A 22,151-nucleotide genomic window follows, 5' to 3' on the forward strand; every position below is an offset into this window, starting at 1 on the left:
AAGAATATAATGGACAGATTAACCGATTATATATGAAAATAGCTGTTAGATGTAGTTAGCTCGTATGCTGGCTAGATGTGGTTAGCTCGTATGCTGGCTAGATGTAGTTAGCTCGTATGCTGGCTAGATGTAGTTAGCTCGTATGCTGACGAGATGCATGTTGGCTAACTGTTGAAGCATTTTATGTTATTATTTATTTTGTCTGGTGGGAGAAATAAATCATTCAAAGACAGACCTCAGGTTTCAGGGTTTTATTCACCCACTTTTCCTCCACTGGTATGTTACAGATTTGTTGATATTAAAAAATAAGTCATGCTTTACTTTTTATGCCTCAAATAAGAAGGAAGAATTTATACAAACATTATTTCAACATTCTGTAGCAACCGTGAGATGAGATGTTACAGCTGTGGTTGGAACATCACATGATCTGAGTGAGGTGGTGTCTACAATCACCCTCTCATTCCCTCCACTGGTTGAGGATTTATATGTCATTAGATAAACGAAAAAAAAAACGGCTCTGATCTTTGTGTTTGAGCAGACACGTCATTAATGCTTTCATTAGCGTGGCATTTAAATATAGTGAGCATATTTTCGAACATTACTGTCGACTACTGCTTTTCTTTTTTAATTAAAGGCAAAGTTTATATGTTTTTAAAGTGCGGTTGTGTGAGGTACTGACACACACACACACACACACACACGCGACTAGTAACTAGTAAAATTATGTCTGTGAAATATTCACAATGTTTCACGTCTTTATCTCACTGTTGAACAGACTTTTCTGACAGGAAACTGAACTTTGTAAACTACTCACTCTCCCACAGGAGAGACGGTGGTTTTACGAAGGGACACAAACTTCAAAAATGTTCATTTAACAGTGAGATAAAGACGTGAACATTGTGCTTAAATCAGTTTCTCCTTGTGTCTCTGTCGGGCTCCCTCATTCATACAGACAGCGTGACAAGACGGCAAACTTGGTGAATAGAGAGTGATTTCTGAGACATAGTCCATGACCCTGACCCTTGAGCACATGTCCCTGCTCCCAAATCTCTTCATTAATACTAAAGTTTACTTAAAAGTAGGTGTATACATTTTATAATAACAGATCATTTTTTGCTCACCTCAGTGTCAGCACCTCATGCAACCACACTTAAAAAAAACCCCGAACTACATCTTTAAGATCCTCTTCAATATAAAAAAAGAGGGGAGGCGGCGGGATTTCAAAATAGAATAATTAAGTAAAAACCTGATTAATATAAAGTCCAGGAGGCAAATTCTGTCCACTGTAAAAAAACAAAAAGAACAGTGAAAACTACTTCTTCATATTAAAAATAAAAACTGTAGCGTGATGACACAGGTGAGAATTCTCCGCCAACGCGGCGTCTGTGACGGCGTGAACATAAGGCGTCGCAGACAGACCGTCAGCTGGTAGTTCATTAATATTTAAAATATAGGAGAAAAAAAAATCAACCGACTTTTTTTAATTTATAAAAATGGCAAAACAGTTTTTTTTATTCCTCGCGGTGGCGTCGTCGTCGTCGTCGTCGTCGTCTTTAGCACCGTTTAGATTCATTAGAAAACGATAAGAGACTGTTTAAAAACAACGTCGCGTTTTTTAGTGGAACTCCACAAACTCCTCCAGGATTTTGGGGATTTGGTTGCGATACGTGATCTGGTGGTGGCGCACGGCTCGCGCCGCCAGACACTTGAGGCTCATCTTCATCTGCGTCTTCAGCAGGATCTCCGACACGCCTGTGGTGCTCTTGTCCAGCGGAGTCTTCTTTTGCTTGTTGGTCATGTCCGTGTGGGCGCCGGCCTCCACCAGGTTGATGATGATGGCGTGCAGCGTGAGGAAGTCGCTGATGGGCCGGTTGTACTGGACAATGACGTGCAGCGGCGTGTTGCCCTCGTGGTCGATGGCGTTGACCTGCGCGCCGCAGTCCAGCAGCAGTTTGGTGACCTGCGCGCTGGGGAAGCTGCAGACGTCGTTGGTGTGGAAGTCGTCGACCGGCGTGGTGGAGCTGATGGCGAGGTGGAGCAGGGAGGAGCCCTCGCGCGAGCGCGGGTCCAGCTGGATCAGGTCGTAGATGTGCTTGTTGATGCGAGCGCGCTCCTCGTCGCTGCAGGTGGTCTTGGTGGAGATGCAGGCCAGGTACAGAAACGTGAAGACGTTGGACTCGTAGTTGTCCATGGCCTGCGGCAGCTCGGCCTCCGTCGCCGTCTCCACCCGCGTCATACTGCGCTGGATCTCCAAAACGCTGCAGCTCAGCACCTGCTCCACGGATGAGGCCGTCACCTGCTCCTTCAGGTGCACCATCTGCGAGAAGACCTGGGCGAAGCGCAGCAGGTCCTTGTGCGTGTTCCGGTTTCCTTTCTGCCGCAGGCGCAGAGCGTGAAGCCACAGTTTGATGCACTGATCGAACTCCATGTTGTCAGCGTAGACGGCACCGCGGTAGATGATGGGATGGGCCACGTCGATGTTGTCCGAGCCCAGGATTCGCTCCCTGATCATCAGCCCCTCCATGTGCAGAGCGTCTCTGTCCGCGTGGATCGACTCTAGGTCCCGCAGCGTCCGGCACTCGCTGCGCCCACCGTACGCCTCGATGGGCGGCAACAACTCTTTGGCGATGACGCTTTCCAGATCGCGGTAGCGCTCCGTCATGGCCATGTGCAGGTAGTGGTACGTCTTCTGGATGTCGTAGTTCTCCCGGTCGTTGGCGTACGAGGCGCCCAGCAGCTCCAGGGCCTCGATGTGGCTGCTGGGGTCGCAGTCGGCGTGTTGCAGCAGCAGCTCCACCACGTCAGCCTTGCAGCTCTCTGCCGCCACCTTCAACGGCGTCATGCCATGTCCATTCACCACCATGGCCGCCTGGCAGCGCACCAGCTCTTTTACGATTTCCAAATGTCCCGCCTCAGCCGCAAAGTGCAGGGCAGTGGCGCCGCAGTGCGCCTTGGCGTTGGGGTTGGCGCCCTGCTCCAGCAGGAACTTGACGACATCAGCGTGGCCCTTGTAGGCGGCGATCATCAGGCACGTGTTGTTGTACTTGTTAGTGATGCTAATGTCCGCGCTGTGTTCCACCAGGTAGCGGACGATGTCCAGGCGTCCGTCGAAGCAGGCGGCCCGCAGCGGCGTGGAGTTGGTGATGGTGGTGTGGTTGACGTTGGCATGGTGACTCACCAGCAGACGCACCACCTCGAAATGTCCTGCTCCGGCTGCGCACCACAGAGCTGTGGCGCCGTCTATGACGTAGCTGCGGAATGGAGAGAGAGAGAGAGGAAGAGTGAGAGAGAGAGAGGAAGAGAGGTGAGGAGGATAAAAACTGACCTGAGCTTCAGTGATCACATGACAAAGAAAACAGGACATTTGAGGACATCGTCTTTTCCAGGCTTGAGAAACACGGATCCACATTTGTTGCAGGAAATGAATAATGGAGAAAATAATCTACAGATTCATTAAATATTAAGACTTTCTTTCCAAATCTTATCACAATGCACCTCAATGTCGATATATATACACATCACGATTCATGATTTAAATCAGATCAGTGTTTCTGTAAGTCGGGGCTTATGAATAATATCTGGATAATATTCTGATGTATGTGGATATAATGTTACAATGATTTGTTTCTCTGACCATAAACTGTAAAAATAAGACATAATTTGTTGTTTTACTGTCTATGGTCTGTTTTACGTGATCTTAAAAACACACGGATTACTACCTATCATTTCAGAAAAGACCCGCTTTAATTCTTTAAGTGAAGGATATTTGCGCGAGTTATTTTCTCATTAATCGAGCAATCGTTTGGTCCATAAAATGTTGAACAATCGTCATCAGTGTTTACCAAACCTGAAAATGAGGATGTTTTAATGATTCCGTTGTTATGTGGAGCAAAGAAACCAGGAAATATTCCGAAAAAGCAGAAAACTTGTTTTAAACCTAAAAAACCCATGCATGTATGTATATACACAGACATATATATATATATATATATATATATATATATATATAATGTAATATAATATAATCTGATACAATCCCTATATATATATATGGACTATTCACTTTACACAGACTGTAACAATCAGCAAAGGCATTTTAGCTGAGTCATGTTTGGGCTGTTTATTTGTGACAGTTGACGAATGACGTCTTTGAAATGACTCAGCACAAATGTGTTGTTAACAGCTTCATTCGTTACCATAGACCAGAAATGGTCTCAAATGTCAGTATCAGTAGATACTCCAGTTTTTGGTATGGGGACATCCCTCGTATTAATCTCATTAACACTGCACGTGTGCCTGTGATCAGGGATAATGAGGCGTCAGTACCATGTGACACAGCAGATGACACTGATTGCATCTGTTCACACAGAGAAACAAAGGTGTGACGTCTGTGGGCGTCGGTGGGTTGTTTTGTGTTTCTCTCGCCGTCCCCGCCCGAGTCAAGCGCAAACAAAAACCCAGTCGGACCACAACACAACAACAGTCTCGCTGGAACTTACACAGCTGTCGTCTTTTTTTAAATGTTAATGTGAGGTCACAGATCAAGTTCCTGCTTGGAGGCAGAAATCTCATTTATCACAAAATGAAACTCAAAACAATGTGTGTTGACAGCGATAAGACGACAGGAAAATGCGTGTTCTTAAGAGCTTGGGTTGGAGTTCAATTAACAAATTACAGCCTTGATCATTTCTTATCGGTGTTATCTTTTTTATGTTAACAATACACTAGCTTTACAAAGAAGACGTGATACTGAAAGCATAATTATTCACACCTCCAGTAGCAGCTCATTATCCTCAGGTGTAAAAGTCACAAATGCTGTAATAAAGAGAATGTACATAAACACGATCAAAATAAAGTTACATACATTTTTGTTTTGTTGCCAAATCACTTAAACTTTATTTTTCCATTCAAAAGTTTATTTGTTTTTGTTTAGAAACCTTTACTTTAACCTTTACTCAGGGTTTAAACTTATTACGCAGTAAATACTCAATTACTACTTGATTTAAACATGGGTCCCATTCGCCTTTAATGCAAGACAAATAATGAAAACATTTTAGATTCAGCCAGTGTTGTCATAAAAGTAACAACGTACAAATGTACTTAAGTACAAAATACACACATCTGTACTTTCTCACTAGTTACTATGAAATAAAATCAGAGAAAGAAGAGTTGGTATTATGGTCTGTATTTATATAGAGCTATAGAAAGTACAGGCTGTCTTTGCTCAAGGACACTTATAGACGAGCAGAGCCAGGTAAATATCAAACTTTAAGACTGTTAGTCTTCTTTTACTCACATGTTCTGGTCACACACTTGTACTTTCCTAGTAAAACACCATTAAAGTACTTTATACAAGACTGGATTCAGCCACAGTCACATGATTTCGAACTTCACTTATAAGAGGACTTACCCATCAAACCGAACCGTGCCGGTCTGTTCGGTATCCACTCTGTAGTGGTCCAGCAGCAGCCGGACCACTTTGTCGTGTCCGTTCCGGGCAGCGATGATGAGCGGGGTGGACTTCTGCCCGGACAAGTGGGTCACGTAGCTCAGCAGGTAGTGGGTGTCCACCTCGGAGTGGTTGAGCAGCAGCGCGGCCAGGGTCAGGACTCGGCCCTCGCTGGCTGCCTTGTACACGTAACCGGCCAGAGACTCCATCTGAGCCCGACAGGGAGCCAGGACCCCGGCTGTGCTTGCAGCTGACGCCCGCAGTGTCCGCTCCTCCAAAACAACCCGCCTCCCATTAAACTGTCGAAGCTGAGCCTGGAGCTCGCATGAACCGGGAATCTTCTCCGTCACAGAGAAACACCGAGGAGTCTGCTGGGGCTTCAGCCTCAACCTCCTGCACTCAAGAGTCCGGGTTCTGTGCCTCCGTCCCAGGCACCAGGCGTCAGCTGAGCGTGCTAGCCGGTTAGCTTAGCTTGTCAACGTGAGCGAGCCGCTCATTGAAAATGACACTTTTCAGCTTTTTGTGTAAGACTTAAAGTGAAACATCGTTTCTCGCGTTACCGAGTCGTTCTCTGTCGATGTTTCCGCCTCCAAAAAACCCCAAAACAAGACGAAAGAGTCGAAGAAGAAAGAAACACCAGCACTTTCACCTTCTGTTAGCTAACAAGTTACCGGAAGTAATTGTGCGACTTGAAAACACCTCCGACCGGAAGCGTTCAGAACTAAACTTCCGGAATCTGAATCCTCACATCCATAGACATATTTACGTAGACGCCTCATTGAGCAGGTCGCTCCGTTGCTGCGTGACGTCAGGGAATGGACTTAGCTTCATTAAGCGCCTTTAAGTTAATGCCTCTTATTCACCCATTCACACACACACATTAATATATGTGGGAAACAAATAGGCACCAAAAACAACTATGTAACTTTTAAAGTGATGATTTTAAACGTTTACTCCTTATGTTTAGGCACCAAACCAACGTATGTATTTTTCTAATGCTGAGTGTTTACAGCTACTAATGTGTGTAACACTGTTACTGTGATGATAAATATAGAAATATTTATATTTAACATTGAATCTGTGTCTATAATAACCAGATCCTGAAAGGTAGACGTGACATGAGGGTTTTCTGAATAAAGAGCACTAATGTTTACATTGAACTGATTTTGATTCATCGTTTTTATATTCACACTGATGAACATTGTAGTAACTCACACCGGAGTCATGGTATCTCAGGCTTAACTAATTTACTTTATTTAACTGGAGAGATGCAGGCAGGGTATATATATATATATATATATATATATATATATTTATATATACATATACAGTATATATAGATGTATATATACATATATACATACATATACTGTATATACACAGGGAGGGGGGTGCACATTGATGAACATACATACCTATACAGCTGTACAATTACAGTCTCTGTGTGTGTGTGTGTGTAGGTTAAAAACCTTGGAAAAGAATACTACGCCTCACAGACTGTAGTGATGGGAAGTTCGACTCTTTTTACTGACTCGGATCTTTTACTCTCAGACAGTAAATTAACAAATTGTTTTTTGAGTCATTTCGTTCATTTTTACAGCGGGTGGCGCTGTCGCCCTCTTGTGGGCAGCGGTTCTAAAACACTTAACACTGAAGGTAACATGATTTGCTTCAGCTGACAAAGTATAATAAACAAAATGCCACAAGCAATTCAAACCATATGAAACCCTAGGAAAGCAAATACACACCACAATAAAGTGACCTGTGTCCTGTGTCCTGTGTCCTCCCTGCCATTGTTCTTAAACAGCACCACTGTGACTTGGTAGCTGTCACATGACCTGAGAAGTGAGTCATGAACTAATCATTTCTGTTTCCTGTCCTGCTGACTGAGCTGCCATCATGTGGCGAAGGAAGGTACTGCATGAAAATGAACAAATCGCTCACTGAGACGACTCATTATTCCAGAGTCATATAAAAGATTAGTTCATATTGAACAAATCGTTCACGAACGACACATCACTAACAGACTGACGCTGCCCATTGGAGCTGCGCGGCTACACATGTCTGTGCTAACTCAACGAAAACAAAACGATTAACGATAAATCTCAGAGGATCCTCATACTAATCCTCATCTAACTCATGTTATGTGAGGAGTTATTTTGTCTGCTCCAAGATGTTTGAGTCATTGTTGGACCTTGAACCTGGAATCTGAATCATCTACAAGTTCATGGAAGTCAAAAAGGTGTAAAACTAAACTAAAAAGTCCAGCACATTTAAAGAAAAAATACACCTTTACTGAAACTGCAGCGTGACAGACAGCGGAGGCTCAGGTGGCAGAACACAGATACAAAGAAAGACAAAAAAGAGAGTTTACGTTGTTAAAACGTCAGTACCAATAAAAAAGGAATGTGTACAAACATGAAAATAAAACCTAAAACAAATAAAAGACTGGATGTCGACATCACTTTCAAAGCAGGTCCATAAAAATGGGTTTTTTAAAGTAAAGTCACTGATTCTGCCGACCTTATCTCCTCAGGCAGCTCGTTCCAAAGTCGAGTTCCCTGAATGTGTGTCAATGATTTAAAGAATCCACCAGATCAGACGCCTCCATGTGGCCACAGCCTGCACAGCAGCACGCACACAAACTGCTCACTCTCCCTGCACCAAAGTCAGTGAGTTTACGTCACAGCACACAGGAGCTGATGATTCACTGTTGCCTCAGTTAAGAAGTTGACGTGCTATTCTGTGATATCCTTCATTCAGATCGACTTCAGTGACACAAAGTGACCACACGAGGCAGCAGTGGACCAGCAGCTCACTTCTGTGGACTTTGGTGTGGCAGAGTGAGTGGTTTCCAAACTTTGATTTCCAGTTGTAAAAGTCTGTGTGACGTGTGAACGTGTGAACGTGTGAACGTGTTCTTAACACAAATGTTGTTCTGTGAGTGTGTCCCCGTGCTGGCAGCCATGTTTTCATCTCTCTCTCTCCTATGACCCAGTTTCCTTTGAGGAAAATGAAAACATGTTATTCTGTGAAACTGAGCAGAAGCTCAAACCAGTCATAAAACACAGAGGGGGATTATGTTTATACATATTACAGGATTATCTGCTGGAAGATAAACCTGAAGCTTCAGCCCTCAGTACTTTCACGGATCCGTTACAGTCCAGTTGTGAGGAAGCGACGGCGACTGAGGCGACTGAGGCGGATTTAATCTACCATCACAGATGCAAATGTCCTCCAGGAAGAATCAGAGCTCAGCTCTGCAAACTCCAGCTTTCATGCGCAGGTTTGTCGAGTGAATTTTTCATAATGAGTTCCTGCCTGTAATGAACTGAGATGTAATTAAGCCGCAGAGATGATAACATCCCAGCTCAAGTTCCTGTTTCTGACTCCTTTACAACTCTCATCGTTATCCATCTGGTCACATGACTCCTCTGTCTTTCATACTTCACCTACATGACGTGTGTGTGTGTGTGTGTGTATATGTGTCTCACTGTGTCTCAGTGTGTCTCACTGTGTCTTGCAGCTCTTCTCCTCGTTTCCACCTGGATCTCTGGCTCCGCTTCACCGTCCACAGCTGGGTCCTGGATGTGGCCCGGACTGTCGTCATGGTAACAGGATAATAACTGGATAACTGGAAAACTTTATTTACAAGTTATCACCTAAATGTATCGTCTCTGTTGTCCATCATATTACACAGTGATCGACTCATCAGTGTCCTCTGTTTGCAGCTCGTCCTCTCAGGGGACATCTGTCCTCTGAACCGTCCTGGGTTAGCAGATTATCTCCAGCTTCTCTACAACGTCACGCTCCCGTTTGTTCTCCTCAGAGTAAACCACACACACGTTCAGTCACAGGGGACATCTGTCCTCTGAACCGTCCTGGGTTAGCAGATTATCTCCAGCTTCTCTACAACGTCACGCTCCCGTTTGTTCTCCTCAGAGTAAACCACACACACGTTCAGTCACACACGTTCACACACGTTCACACACGCTCACACGTTCACACACGTTCACACACATTCACACACGTCTACACGTTCCACACGTTCACACACGTTCACACCACGTTCACGTCACACGTTCACACGTTCACACCTGCGTTCACACACGTTCACACACATTCACACGTCTACACGTTCACACATGTTCACACACGTTCACACGTTCACACACACATTCACACACGTTCACATGATGATTCCCGTTTCGTTTCTCTTTTCAGTTCGTGGTCAAAACATCTGCTTTTTTTGTCGCAGATGCTGGAGTGCAGCCCCAGGACGCTGCCCCCAGTGGTCGTCCGCCTCGGTGTCGTTGCAGTCGCCATAGGCACCAGCTTCCACCTGGTGGCCGACTCCGTCACCCGTCGCCTCCTGCTGGTTGGCTACCAGCTGCCGCTGTCTGTCAGGGAGAACCCGATCATGACGGAGCTCGGGCCGTCGTCTCTGGTCGGTTCTGGATTTGATGAATTTGAGGAAACGCGAAAGAAAAAAGTGACGAGTCGTTTCTGTTTTCGCAGGTCGACGCCTTCGAGCTTCTGTTTCACTACGACGACGCGCTCGGTCATGTGATGTGGTAAGATAGGACGTCTTCACCTTTTTACGACAAGCTGGAGAAAGGAGTTAGCAAGTCATAGAAAAATGACTTGGGGGGGTGGAGCTTAGACCAGAGGGCTGTTAGAAAAAGGGGTGGAACGAAGTGTTGACTTTGATATTTACTTCATTTTATGGTTGGTGTTGTCTTGTGCCGCCATGTTTCTACAGAAGCCTAAATGGACAAACTGACTACATTTTGTAACATTGCTAATTAGTAAAACAAATGACAAAACGGTACGGTAGCCTAAATGAACACTCGCTACACAGTTTCCAGTGTCTCCATCAGAGGTCACTAAATCTTGCACACTGGATGAACATTCCTGAAAGAAAGTTACATACAAATTTTGCAGCATTGCTAATAACTAGCATTACAAAATAAGCTTTGACACGTGGGGGACAGGAGGGGGCGGGATTTGTCCAATACATTCTGTTAAAGTGTTTCCTGCTATTGCTAACTGTTCCACACTCACTGCTTTAAGTGTGTGATTTATTGGCAGAAATGTAATGTATGTTTATATTTGTGTACTTTAATACTTTATAAATATACTTTATACTCTTTTATACTGTTTTCCAGGTCTGTCCCTCTCTTCCTCGTCCTGTTGCTCTTCTTCAGTGGTTCTTTCTGTCACAGGACACATGAGCAGAGGCTGCTGCCCCCTGCTGCCTGGATGCTACTCACTCCCAACGCCGCCTACTGCTGGTCAGACTATGTTACTGCTGTTGCTGTTGATGATGATGATGATGATGATGATGTGTGACACACACAAACTCGCCATGATTTGATTCAACTGATGGATCAATTATTCAATCACAAAAGACAGAAAGAGTTATAAAAAGTCATATAAGGACACAGTAGGTGATAAAGTGAAAAATTAAAAAGTAGAATATAGAATAAACTCAACATTTATAAGAACAAGGGCAAATGAATGAATGGATGAATGAAACAAAATAAATAAAATAGAATTAAATCAAATCACACTAAAATGAATGTGACCTGGGGGTCACTGCAATATGAGATTAAAATGATATGACGCCATTTTTTCCCCCTGATGAACTGATGAACAGTCATCACTGAGGGTTAGGTGTGTGTGCATGTGTGTGCGTGTGCGTGTGCGTGTGCGCGTGAGTTCTCAGGTGTTTTGCTCGTGACTAATTAGATCAGTGTGAGGAGAACAGTGACGACCTCGTGTTTCTGGACTTTTAAGTCAAAGCCACTCTTTCTTCTGTTCTCATTCATTCATTCATTCATTCATTCATTCATTAGTTTGTGTCTTTGTTTAATAAGCCACCTTGTTTGAAAGCTTTATTCACTGTCAAAATACATTTTTTGTACACATATATACATATGTATGCACTTATATGTGTGTACATATACACACATGTACTGTATATAAATGTGTGTATATGTATACATATGTAGGTATAAGTATACAGTATATATACACACATACTGTATGTATATATGTGTGTATATATACATATACCCAAATATATGAATGCACACACATACTGTACATGCACATTTATATACATATAAAAGTATACATATGTATATATAAATACTGTGTTGAATGAATTAAGTGTAAATGAGAAAAATCAACCGATGATTTAATAAGTTCCTGTGATTTTTCAGATTATCTGGTTTCTTAAAACAAATAAATCATTTTAGTTTGTGAACAAAAACAAAGACGTTTGAGGACGTCATGGTTTCCACAGTTTAACAAACCTTTCATGGACCAAAACAGGTACCTGATCACTGAGGGACAGACCTTCATCATCTTCATCTTCACCTGCTTTGCAATGACAGCCACGGTGATGCACCAGAGGAGGCGGGGCTTTGTGCCCGACGTGAACGGCGTCTTCATGCTCTGCAGGTGAAGCTTTGGTTCCGCTCACATTAATATTTCAACAAACAAACAGAGGCTCTGATGTTTCTCTGGTTCCACAGCTTCTCTGGCGCCCTCTTGCTGCTGGTGGTGTGGGTGACATGTCTGTGGGACGACCCGGCCTTGAGGAAGAGACACCCTGGACTCATCTATGTCCCTCAGCCTCGAGTGGTCTTCACCCTGCACCTCCACCAGGTCAAACCCGCATTAAACCCCAACTAAACGTTGGTGATGAAACTTGGCTTGAAAAATTTCATGAAGTACAGGGAATAAATAAAAGTGCTGCAAAATGGCTCAGTAGCGCCCCCGTAGGTGAAACCCGGTAGGACAAAGCCAAAACTAAGTTGCAAATTTCCAAATTTCACAAAACTTGATGGAAACAACAACCAACCGGAAGTCAGCCATTTTGAATTGAATCTTGGCGATTTGCACATTCTCGAAAATGAACAAACTTCGTTCATTAATTGTAACGACATAAAAAAAGTGTCTCGATTTGTATTAGACACGTTTGAGATGAACCGTTTCCAAAAGGTCTCACAGATTCAAAAGGGGCGTGGCTATGGCAACCCTCGGAATTTTGACCAATCGCGGAGCATGGACCCTTGGCTAGCCTTGATAGTCTTTAGCAACCTGTACGCAGTTGAACAAGTGTTAGCAACATGTGTGTTAGCAACATGTCTATGTGCTCGACAAAAAGTGACATGACTGATAAACGTGGCTGTGTTTGTACGTGAGATATCCAGAGTTCTGCAAATGGAACGCAACGTTATTTAGATTGTTTTACAAACAAAACAGATATCTGCATGAATATATTCACGTCTTTGTTTGTAAACCACTCTGCGGGGACACAGGAGCTGCTGGTCCTCTGCTGCCTCGTGTGGTCACTATGTGTCACTGAAGTGACAAAATAAGACATTTGAACTTAGTAATGGAGGCAGCAGTGGATCAACAGCTCCTGTGTGTGTGATGTTAAAATCACTGGTTTTCTCTATGGACTTTGGTGTGGGAGAGTGAGCGGTTTACACACTTCAGTTTCCTGTTGGAAAAGTCTGTCTCACAGTGAAATAAAGCAGTGAAGATGTTTTAATATTATAGACATAAAGTGACACAGATTTTAATCAGTAGAGTCTCAAATCAAAAAACTGAGCCAACAGAACAGAGAACGTGTTTCATTACACATCATAAAAACATGGTGATGAACAGCTCTGTGTCGCCTCGGCCATGATGTCAGCGATGATGTCAGCGATGATGTCAGCGATGATGTCAGCGATGATGTCAGCGATGATGTCAGCGATGATGTCAGCCATGATGTCAGCGATGATGTCAGCGATGATGTCAGCCATGATGTCAGCGATGATGTCAGCCATGATGTCAGCGATGATGTATGATGTCAGCGATGATGTGATGATCATGCGATGATGTCAGCGATGATGAGCGATGATGTCGGCCATGATGTCAGCGATGACCGATGTGATGATGTCCGCGATGATGTCAGCGATGATATCATGATGTCAGCGATGATGTCAGCGATGATGTCGCGTGATGTCAGCGATGATGAATCATGCCATGATGTCAGCGGCCGATGATGTCAGCGATGATGATCAGCGATGAGCCATGATGTCAGCGATGTGATGTCGATGATGTCAGCGATGATGTCATGAGCGATGATGTCAGCATGATGTGATGTCAGCATGATGTCGCGATGATGTCATGATGTCAGCGATGATGTCAGCGATGATGTCGCGCCATGATGTCGCGATGATGTCGCATGATGTATCGCGATGATGTCAGCGATGACATGATGTCAGCGATGATGTCAGCATGATGATGTCGATGCGATGATGTCAGCGATGATGTCAGCGATGATGTCAGCGATGATGTCGGCCATGATGTCAGCGATGATGTCAGCGATGATGTCAGCGATGATGTCAGCGCTTCACAGACGAGTGCGTCACTGCTTTAGCAAACTGCTCACAGTGGACGCGGCCGTCCGCCCCGACGCCCGCCTCCTTCAGCAGCTCGTCCACTGAAAACAGACACACGGCTGTCAATCAAAGTCCATAAAGTCAGGAAAGTGAAAGTTTTATAAACCACTCGTTTACTCTCCCACACCAGACTCCATCGAGACAATCAGTCATTTTACATCACAGCACGCAGGAGTGGTTGATCCACCGCTGCCTCCATCGCTAACTGACTTCAGTGACACAAAGTGACCACACGAGGTTTGGTGTGAGAGAGTGAGTGGATTATAAAACTTCAGTTTCCTGTTGGAAAAGTCTGTGTGACAGTGAGATAAAGACGTGGACGTGATTTTAAGATCCTTTGAGTTAAAGTAAAAACGTGAAGAAATCCCTTTAAGTTGTAAACTGATTAACTGTAAAGGATTTAACGCCGGATTGAATCAGATTGAATGAGATTAAAATCGTTCCTCACCTTCCTTGTGGGTCAGCTTCTCTCCGTGGCCGGTGAGCGTCGCTCGCAGCTCGGACGCTCGGACGAAGCCTTTCTGCTCCTTGTCGGCCATCCTCAGAGCCTCCAGGATCTCCTCCTCTGGCGCCTCCTGCTGGAGCTGCCGGTGCATGATAGTCAGGAAAGTGGAAAAGTCCAGCTCTCCGCTGCGATCTGTGAAGACAGCGAGACAGAGACAGAGACAGAGAGAGAGCGACAGAGACAGAGACATTTGACCTTTCATTGGGCCAATACAGTCGTGTGTAATTTGAGAGAAACAGATAAGACACAACTTTATGGGTCTCTGTAGCAGAAATGAGGTCAGTGCAGGTGGACGACTTAGAGAGGTGGGGAGGTGGGGGGGAGGGAGAGGGGAGGGAGCTGTAATATCACACGGTGAATATGAAATAAGTTGTTCAAACAGCAAAAGCAATAAAGCGGAATGTAAAGAGCAACTCTGTGAGATAAACCAGAGACAGTTTACACACATTAAACAAACTGTGACGCACTTAATTACAGAGATCCTTCAGACTGACTCACACATGCATTATACTGAGATGACAGCGACACGCACACACACACACGCACACGCACACACACACACGCACACGCACGGATATATGGCAATAAAAGCAGAATAACATCAACGTGGTCAGAGAAACTTTCATCAAGACCTTCAGGACGTGAGACACTGAGACGCTGAGACGCTGAGACACAGAGACACAGAGACGCGGAGGCGCTGAGGCAGAGCTGAGACTCAGAGGCAGCTGAGACTCGCTGACACAGACTCAGAGACACTGAGAGACTGAGACACTGAGACACTGAGACACTGAGACTCAGAGACACTGAGACACTGAGACTCAGAGGCAGAACTCAGAGACGCTGAGACACTGAGACACTGAGGCGCTGAGACACAGACTCAGAGGAGACAGACTTGAGACACTGAGACACTGAGACTCTTGAGACACAGACTCAGACTCAGAGACACTGAGACACTGAGACTCAGAGACGCTGAGACACAGACTCAGAGACACTGAGACACTGAGACGCTGAGACTCAGAGACTCAGAGACTCAGAGACACTGAGACACTGAGACTCAGAGACGCTGCTTAAGACACTGAGCCTCTAGATGGCGGTAACGTGTGCATTTATTAACGTTAAAACACTTTTAATTAGGTTTCTGTAAACCGGTGTTTGTTTGCTGGTCGATGAATCAGTGAATTAGTGAATCAGTGATGCGTCTGCTGAAGAAAAAAAAACACAAAACATTCTTCTTCTGTGGTAATAAAGGTGAGCACGCGTACCTATGCTGTGGCTCAGCAGGTGGCGCTGGACCTCAGAGGGGGTGGGGCTTGAGCCGAGGCAGCGCATCACAGTGATCAGCTCCTGGGCTCCGATCTTCCCTTTACGTTGTCGGTCGTAGAGAGAGAAACACTCTTTAAACTCTGCAGCAACGACACACACAAGAGCAGGGGCTACACGGTGGTGCAGTGGCTGGCATTGTTGCCTTACTGCTTCATCTCACTGTGAAACAAACTTTTCCAGCAGGAAACATGAAGTTTGTAAACCACTCACTCTCCCACACCAAAGTCCACAGAGAAAATCAGTGGTGATTTTAGCTCACAGGGACACAGGAGCTGCTGGTCCTCTGCTGCCTCGTGTGGTCACTTTGTGTCACTGAAGTCAATCTGAACAAAGGATTTCAAACCCGAATTTGAACTCAGTGATGGAACAACAACTCCTGTGTGTGTGTGTGTGTGTGTGTGTGTGATGTTAAAATCACTGATTTTCTCTATGGACTTTGGTGTGGGAGAGTGAGTGATTTACCATCAGCAGTTTAGGATTAAATTTTACTCATTTTAAGTAATATTACAGCCTATAAATAGATTTTGGGATTATTAGTAAATTTTGGGATTGTACGTAGATTTTGGTAGTATAAATAGATTTGGGGATTATAAATATAATTTGGGATTATAAATATAATTTGGGATTATAAATATAATCTGGGATTAGAAAAAAGAAAAAAGAAACGTGCCGGGACTGCGTGGTGGAAAAGCGTGTTATATTCTATCCAAGCAAAAAGTCTGGTAGTTTCTTTTTTTTATTATATTTTTTATGTTTATTTGTGCAAAGAAATAAACCAAACCCAAAAACTAAAACCATCTATTCAAAGTTGTGTTTGACGTCTATTCTTTTAAACTTATTTTTAGACACTTAGAGGAAGAGAAAAATGTGAAATGTTCAAAGCAGCTGAGCCGCAGAAAAAGCCACAGTTTCTCATCAAACAATGAACGTCTGAGTTTAATCACACGAGTGAGTGAGTGAGTCCTGGAGGTTGACGCATGAAAAACACAGAAACATGAGCGTATTGAAGGTGTTCACACACAGAAAAACTCCAGTAACTGAGCTGTGATCATGAATGAGTCTTACCATTAATCTGATCCTGGGTCAGGAACTTGGCCTGTGACAGAACAGAGGGAACACCACGAGTGAGGCAGTGAAATCTGGATGACAGTATGAAACCCAAAAAATTGAAATGGTCTCACCATTGTGGCTGCGAGTGAGTGAGTTGTTGGCAGGTGTGAGATCTGCAGGCTCGTCCTCCGCTCAGGAACCTGATCCAGGCGGATGTAAGATGAGGACCGAGATGGAAATGGACGGAGGAGCAGGATGTCTCCATGTCGAGGGACGGACAGTGTGTGTGTGTGTGTGTGTGTGTGTGTGTGTGTGTGTGTGTGTGCGAACAAACTGTAAAGACACATTAACACTCCATGTTTTTGTACCTACTCCACACACTTTTGGAATCTGGCCAGAGCAGCAGCAGCACCATGCTAGTGGAAACGTTACTTAAACTGTGCTGTGGCCTAGGTGAGGTGAGTAGAGCTGGTGGAAATACACCAAAAGTGTGGTACGTGTAGCACCAGTGCCCCGGACCGAGTTCCAGTTCTCTCCAGACGTGCGATACATTTTTCCTTTCACCACAACCTGTCTTGGCAGATGGCCACACATCTTTGAGTCTGTCAGAGAGTTATTTTCTCTCCTCATGTTTGTTTATTGTGTGATCTGTTGTGTTTCTCAAATCTTAACCTTCAAGTCTTGTAAGGGGTCAAGGTAGGACCCAAATTCAGCACACGTAGGCAGACAGACAGTCGGTAATGACTTTTATTCTTGACATTTTCAATGGACAGTTCAAAGACAGCACGATTGCACAAACTTGCTTCATGGGGTGCAGCTGGTGATCCCTGTGGCTGAAGCAGCAAACAGACTCTGAGGAAATAGCAGGAAATGGACCTGAGGCTGTGCTGTTCCGTCACAGCAATCAGACTGAAGACATAATCCGTAGTCAGGGGCGGAAGGCTGGGTTGACCACCAGAATAGAAACAGAGCAGACAGGTTGTGGACAGGCAGGGTCAACAACAATCTAGCAGTGACTGCATGGTGGAGAGGAGTATATATAGTGGGCTGATTAGTGATCAGGGGCAGCTGCTGTGAACAGGTGAGTGGAGTTGAGCTGATGAGGAGGGAGTGGCTGGTACGTGAGTGAGGAGAAGGAGGGGCTGGTGATCTGAGGTGAATGAGATGACAGAAAGAATATCATGACAAGTCTTAACCTTCAAGTCTCAAGCATTAACCTTCAAGTCTCAAGTCTTAACCTTCAAGTCTCAAGTCTTAACCTTCAAGTCTCAAGTCTTAACCTTCAAGTCTCAAGTCTTAACCTTCAAGTCTCAAGTCTTAACCTTCAAGTCTCAAGGCCTTAACAAGTCTCAAGTCTTAACCTCTCAAGCAAGTCTTAACCTTCAAGTCTCAAGTCTTAACCTTCAAGTCTCAAGTCTTAACCTACAAGTCTCGAGTCTTAACCTTCAAGTCTCAAGTCTTAACCTACAAGTCTCAGTCTTAACCTTCAAGTCTCAAGTCTTCAAGTCTTAAAGTCTCAAGTCAAGTCTTAACCTACAAGTCTCGAGTCTTAACCTTCAAGTCTCAACCTTCACGTCTCAAGCATTAACCTTCAAGTCTCAAGTCTTAACCTTCAAGTCTCGAATCTTAACCTTCAAGTCTCAAGTCTTAACCTTCAAGTCTCAAGTCTTAACCTTCAAGTCTCAAGTCTAAACCTTCACGTCTTAAGCATTAACCTTCACGTCTTAAGCATTAACCTTCACGTCTCAAGCATTTACCTTCAAGTCTTAAGTCTTAACCTTCAAGCCTCAAGTCTTAACTTTCAAGTTTCTACCTACCTACCTACCTACATAATTCCCTTCCTCTGTCCTACCTGACAATGTCGCTTCCTTCTTCCCCCCCTTCCCTCCTACATAACAACCTTCCTTTGTTCCTTCCTTCCTTCCTTCTTACCTGCCTACCCCTTTCCTCCTTCGCATGTGCACTCAGACTCTGCAGGTTGTCCAGTTGCCTTATCTTAGTCAGACTATGGCCATAGCTGGATTATAAACATACAGACAGAGCCTGACAGACGAGCGACCACTGTCACACTCACGCCTTGTGTCTGTGTGTCTGTGTGTCTCTGGACTGTGGGCAGAAACCTTCACACACACGGAAAGAGTAGAATTTATGTTATTTTTAAACAAAGATTGGGGCATTTTTCCCTGACGCCACAGTAACACAGTAACTATGGTGATCTCTGTATATAATGTCAAAGCTATAAATGTAAGTAACTATAACAGGTAATGTAACATAAGCAAAGTAACTATAAACAGGTAAAGTAACTATAAACAGGTAAAAGTAACTATAAACAGGTAAAGTAACTATAAGCAGGTAATGTAACATAAGCAGGTAATGTAACTATAAACAGGTAAAGTAACTATAAACAGGTAATGTAACATAAGCAGGTAATGTAACATAAGCAGGTAAAGTAACTATAAACAGGTAAAGTAACTATAAACAGGTAATGTAACATAAGCAGGTAATGTAACTATAAACAGGTAATGTAACATAAGCAGGTAATGTAACATAAGCAGGTAAAGTAACTATAAACCTAATGTAACATAAGCAGGTAATGTAACTATAAACAGGTAATGTAACATAAGCGGTAATGTAACATAAGCAGGTAAAGTAACTATAAACAGGTAAAGTAACTATAAACAGGTAAAGTAACTATAAACAGGTGAAGAAACTATAAACAGGTAAAGTAACTATAAACAGGTAAAGTAACTATAAACAGATAAAGTAACTAGAAACAGGTAAAGTAACTATAAACAGGTAAAGTAAAACTGGTTTGCAAACACGATCTCACAGTGAAGCAGTCGCTGTCATCTCCTGTTAGCTGAGCTTCAAGCGTGGAAAAACCCATCAGCCCCGAGGTTTTCACTCAGCTTCTCAGAACTCTGAAATGTCCTGCGATGATTAACGCTGACATCTCTGTCTGTTCTCACTGAGTGGAAGAGTGGATTTATGGAAGGGTTTAAAAGTTCACTCTCCCACACGACACTCCAGAGAGAAAGTCAGTGATTTTAGCTCGCGAGGACACAGGAGCTGCTGGTCCTCTGCTGCCTCGTGTGGTCACTTTGTGTCACTGACGTCAATCTGAACAAAGGATTTTAAACACAGAAGTGACAAAACAACACATTTGAACTGAGTGATGCAGGCAGCAGTGGATCAACAGCTCCTGTGAGTTTCTCTGTGGGCTTTGGTGTGGGAGAGTGAGTGAGAATGACTTTTAGAATGACAAAACTCTGTCTCACAGTGAGATAAAGTCAGTGAACACGTTCTTCTTCTTCTGCTGCTGCTGCTGATGATGATGGATGCACAGATGATGAAGCTCCGGCCTGGAGGATCAGCCACGTCGTCGCCGTCTTCCAGCTGCTGCTTTGGTTGTTGTCAGTCAGTCACTTCAGGGCGTCGCTGCTGTGTTGCCTTTGCCCTCACAAACACCGATTATCAGGCTCACCATCACCAACAAACACAGCTCATCCTGGGCGTCGTCCTGTCTGTCTGCGCTGAACTGGTCTCACTGTGAAGTCACTGTGTTTGCAGAAGAACGTGGATTCACCCTGTATACGACTTACTTTGTTTTATTTTTATGAGACTACAATGGTCCGACATGTGAGCTCCACCCACACGATGTCACTCACTGGTTTATTATGCTGCTGTTGTGAAGACACCAGTGAAGCATAAGACGCAAAAAGACACATGATGACTCATAACAATACTTAAAGAAGTGTTTATATTAAAGTCAAGTCTGTTAATGACCCAACAAAGACTGAAATAAAGACAGCAATAACGCAGCAATAAAGATTCAAAAAGATTCAAAGGTCCAAAAAAAGAGAAATCCAATAAAAAACAAAAAATACTTTGACAGTGACTCAGAAAACCAATTTATGACTCAAAATAAAGTTTAAAGTTTGTACAATAAAGACACAAGAGATTCTGAGTATGACTCAAAAAGGCCAAAAAGTCTGCAATAATTAGTCAAAACCAACTCAAAAACACTAATATAACATTGAAAAGACTCCAGAGACTCGCAGTGTGATTCAAAATGACAAATAAAGATTTAAAAAGACTTTCTAATGATTCAAATTGTATATTAAGGACTCAAAAAGATGAATTAAGTCTGGACCAAGTCCATAAAAACTAAGGAGAAGTGGACGATGCAGAGTTAATCCTTCAGGGGGCAGTGTTGAGACAGCAGAGGAATTCACGTGTGTGTGTGTGTTTGCGTGCGTGCGCGTGCGTGTGTGTGTGCGTCGCGTGTGTGTGTGTGCGCGTGTGTGTGCATGTGTGTGTGCGTGTGTGTGCGTGTGTGTGCGTGTGTGTGTGTGTGTGCGTGTGTGCGTGTGCGGCGTGTGTGTGCATGTGTGTGTGTGTGTGCGCGTGTGTGTGTGTGTGCTTGCACTGTTAGACAGGAAACTGAAGTTTGTAAAACACTCACTCTCTCACACCAAAGCCCATAGAAAAAATCAGTGATTCCAGCTCACAGGAACACAGGAGCTGTTGGTCCTCTGCTGCCTCATGTGGTCACTCTGTGTCACTGAGGTCCATCTGAATGAAAGACTTAAAATTTACAAAATCAGACATTAGAACTTAGTGATGGAGGCAGCAGTGGATCAACATCGTGTGTGTGTGTGTGATGTTAAAATCACTGATTTTATCTGTGGACTTTGGTGCAGGAGAGTGAGTGGTTTACAAACCTCAGTTTCCTGTTGGAAAAGTCTGTTTCACAGTGAGATAAAAGCAGTTTATTTTTTATTTTAAAAACACATGAGGGCGTGTTTTTTTAGGGGGCAAAAAAAAAACAAAAAACCCAGACAGTTGTAAATTGAAAAGTTTAAACATGTGTGATGTCTGCAGAAGTGAGACATAAACAGCACTCTGTAAGAGCTCACCTGTCACACAGAGCTAAACATTTACACACACACACTTATGGACCTGACAGCTGGACACGCCCACTCTCACTGGAACTCGTTTATTCTGCTGACATTGATGTTCTTCTCTTTTTTTTTACATTCACGGACTCAAAGCTTGTACATGTTTACACTTCAGCCACAGCAAACGTCAACAACACTGCACAGATGACGTTTAAAGCAGCAGCAGGAGCAGCAGCAGGAGCAGCAGGAGGAGCAGGAGGAGCAGCAGGAGGAGAACCGAGACCGGGCTGAACACATGACATCCATTTATATCGAGAAAACAACAAAAAAGCAGGCAAATAATCCTTCATCTTTACACAAACAAACAAACAAACAAACAAACTACAGCGGTTTTTACGCATCGTGCCCTGCATGGCGCGCAGTTTACGCGCGACTGTGCGCATGTCCCCCCCCTCTCC

General features: G+C 43.9%; 4 protein-coding genes across 4 annotated transcripts in view; 1 reads left to right on the forward strand and 3 right to left on the reverse strand.

The window, feature by feature from the left end:
* Positions 1-236: 236 nt before the first annotated feature.
* On the reverse strand, positions 237-6,158 carry fem1b (fem-1 homolog b). The gene is made up of 2 exons (XM_044036502.1): positions 5,411-6,158; positions 237-3,251 (listed from the first exon to the last, which is right to left on the reverse strand). Exons 1-2 carry the CDS (start codon positions 5,656-5,658, stop codon positions 1,616-1,618), a joined length of 1,884 nt encoding a protein of 627 aa, XP_043892437.1. The 5' UTR covers positions 5,659-6,158; the 3' UTR covers positions 237-1,615.
* Positions 6,159-9,615: 3,457 nt separating this feature from the next.
* LOC122776316 (ceroid-lipofuscinosis neuronal protein 6 homolog) lies at positions 9,616-12,265 on the forward strand. The gene is made up of 5 exons (XM_044036783.1): positions 9,616-9,896; positions 9,968-10,023; positions 10,618-10,743; positions 11,789-11,917; positions 11,992-12,265. Exons 1-5 carry the CDS (start codon positions 9,708-9,710, stop codon positions 12,149-12,151), a joined length of 660 nt encoding a protein of 219 aa, XP_043892718.1. The 5' UTR covers positions 9,616-9,707; the 3' UTR covers positions 12,152-12,265.
* Positions 12,266-13,857: 1,592 nt separating this feature from the next.
* Positions 13,858-17,344, reverse strand: LOC122775840 (calmodulin-like protein 4). The gene is made up of 6 exons (XM_044036041.1): positions 17,312-17,344; positions 16,924-16,992; positions 16,808-16,838; positions 15,682-15,822; positions 14,363-14,551; positions 13,858-13,955 (listed from the first exon to the last, which is right to left on the reverse strand). Exons 1-6 carry the CDS (start codon positions 17,342-17,344, stop codon positions 13,858-13,860), a joined length of 561 nt encoding a protein of 186 aa, XP_043891976.1.
* A 4,250-nt stretch (positions 17,345-21,594) lies between these two features.
* The window catches only part of LOC122776141 (relaxin-3 receptor 1-like), a 2,025-nt gene continuing 1,468 nt past the window's right edge, over positions 21,595-22,151 (reverse strand). The window contains exon 1 of the mRNA XM_044036528.1: positions 21,595-22,151. This exon is cut by the window's right edge and continues 1,468 nt beyond it. The gene's annotated coding sequence lies outside the window, so the exon portion shown is untranslated.

Source organism: Solea senegalensis, linkage group LG10, assembly GCF_019176455.1.
Source record: "Solea senegalensis isolate Sse05_10M linkage group LG10, IFAPA_SoseM_1, whole genome shotgun sequence".
In the NCBI taxonomy this organism is placed as follows: domain Eukaryota; kingdom Metazoa; phylum Chordata; class Actinopteri; order Pleuronectiformes; family Soleidae; genus Solea; species Solea senegalensis.

What these genes read in the sequence shown, in the direction of transcription:
- LOC122775840 (XM_044036041.1), bottom strand. Translation starts at nt 17,344, where the DNA reads ATGTATCGCACGTCTGGAGAGAACTGGAACTCG. An exon ending in CTGGAGAGAACTGGAACTCG is followed by an intron (nt 16,993 to 17,311) that starts GTCCGGGGCACT and finishes CGCCTGGATCAG; the next exon opens with GTTCCTGAGCGGAGGACGAG. An exon ending in CCTGCTGAGCCACAGCATAG is followed by an intron (nt 14,552 to 15,681) that starts GTACGCGTGCTC and finishes CTGTCTTCACAG; the next exon opens with ATCGCAGCGGAGAGCTGGAC.
- fem1b (XM_044036502.1), bottom strand. Translation starts at nt 5,658, where the DNA reads ATGGAGTCTCTGGCCGGTTACGTGTACAAGGCAGCCAGCGAGGGCCGA. An exon ending in GGCACGGTTCGGTTTGATGG is followed by an intron (nt 3,252 to 5,410) that starts GTAAGTCCTCTT and finishes TCCATTCCGCAG; the next exon opens with CTACGTCATAGACGGCGCCA.
- LOC122776316 (XM_044036783.1), top strand. Translation starts at nt 9,708, where the DNA reads ATGCTGGAGTGCAGCCCCAGGACGCTGCCCCCAGTGGTCGTCCGCCTC. An exon ending in AGCTCGGGCCGTCGTCTCTG is followed by an intron (nt 9,897 to 9,967) that starts GTCGGTTCTGGA and finishes CTGTTTTCGCAG; the next exon opens with GTCGACGCCTTCGAGCTTCT. An exon ending in GGCGTCTTCATGCTCTGCAG is followed by an intron (nt 11,918 to 11,991) that starts GTGAAGCTTTGG and finishes CTGGTTCCACAG; the next exon opens with CTTCTCTGGCGCCCTCTTGC.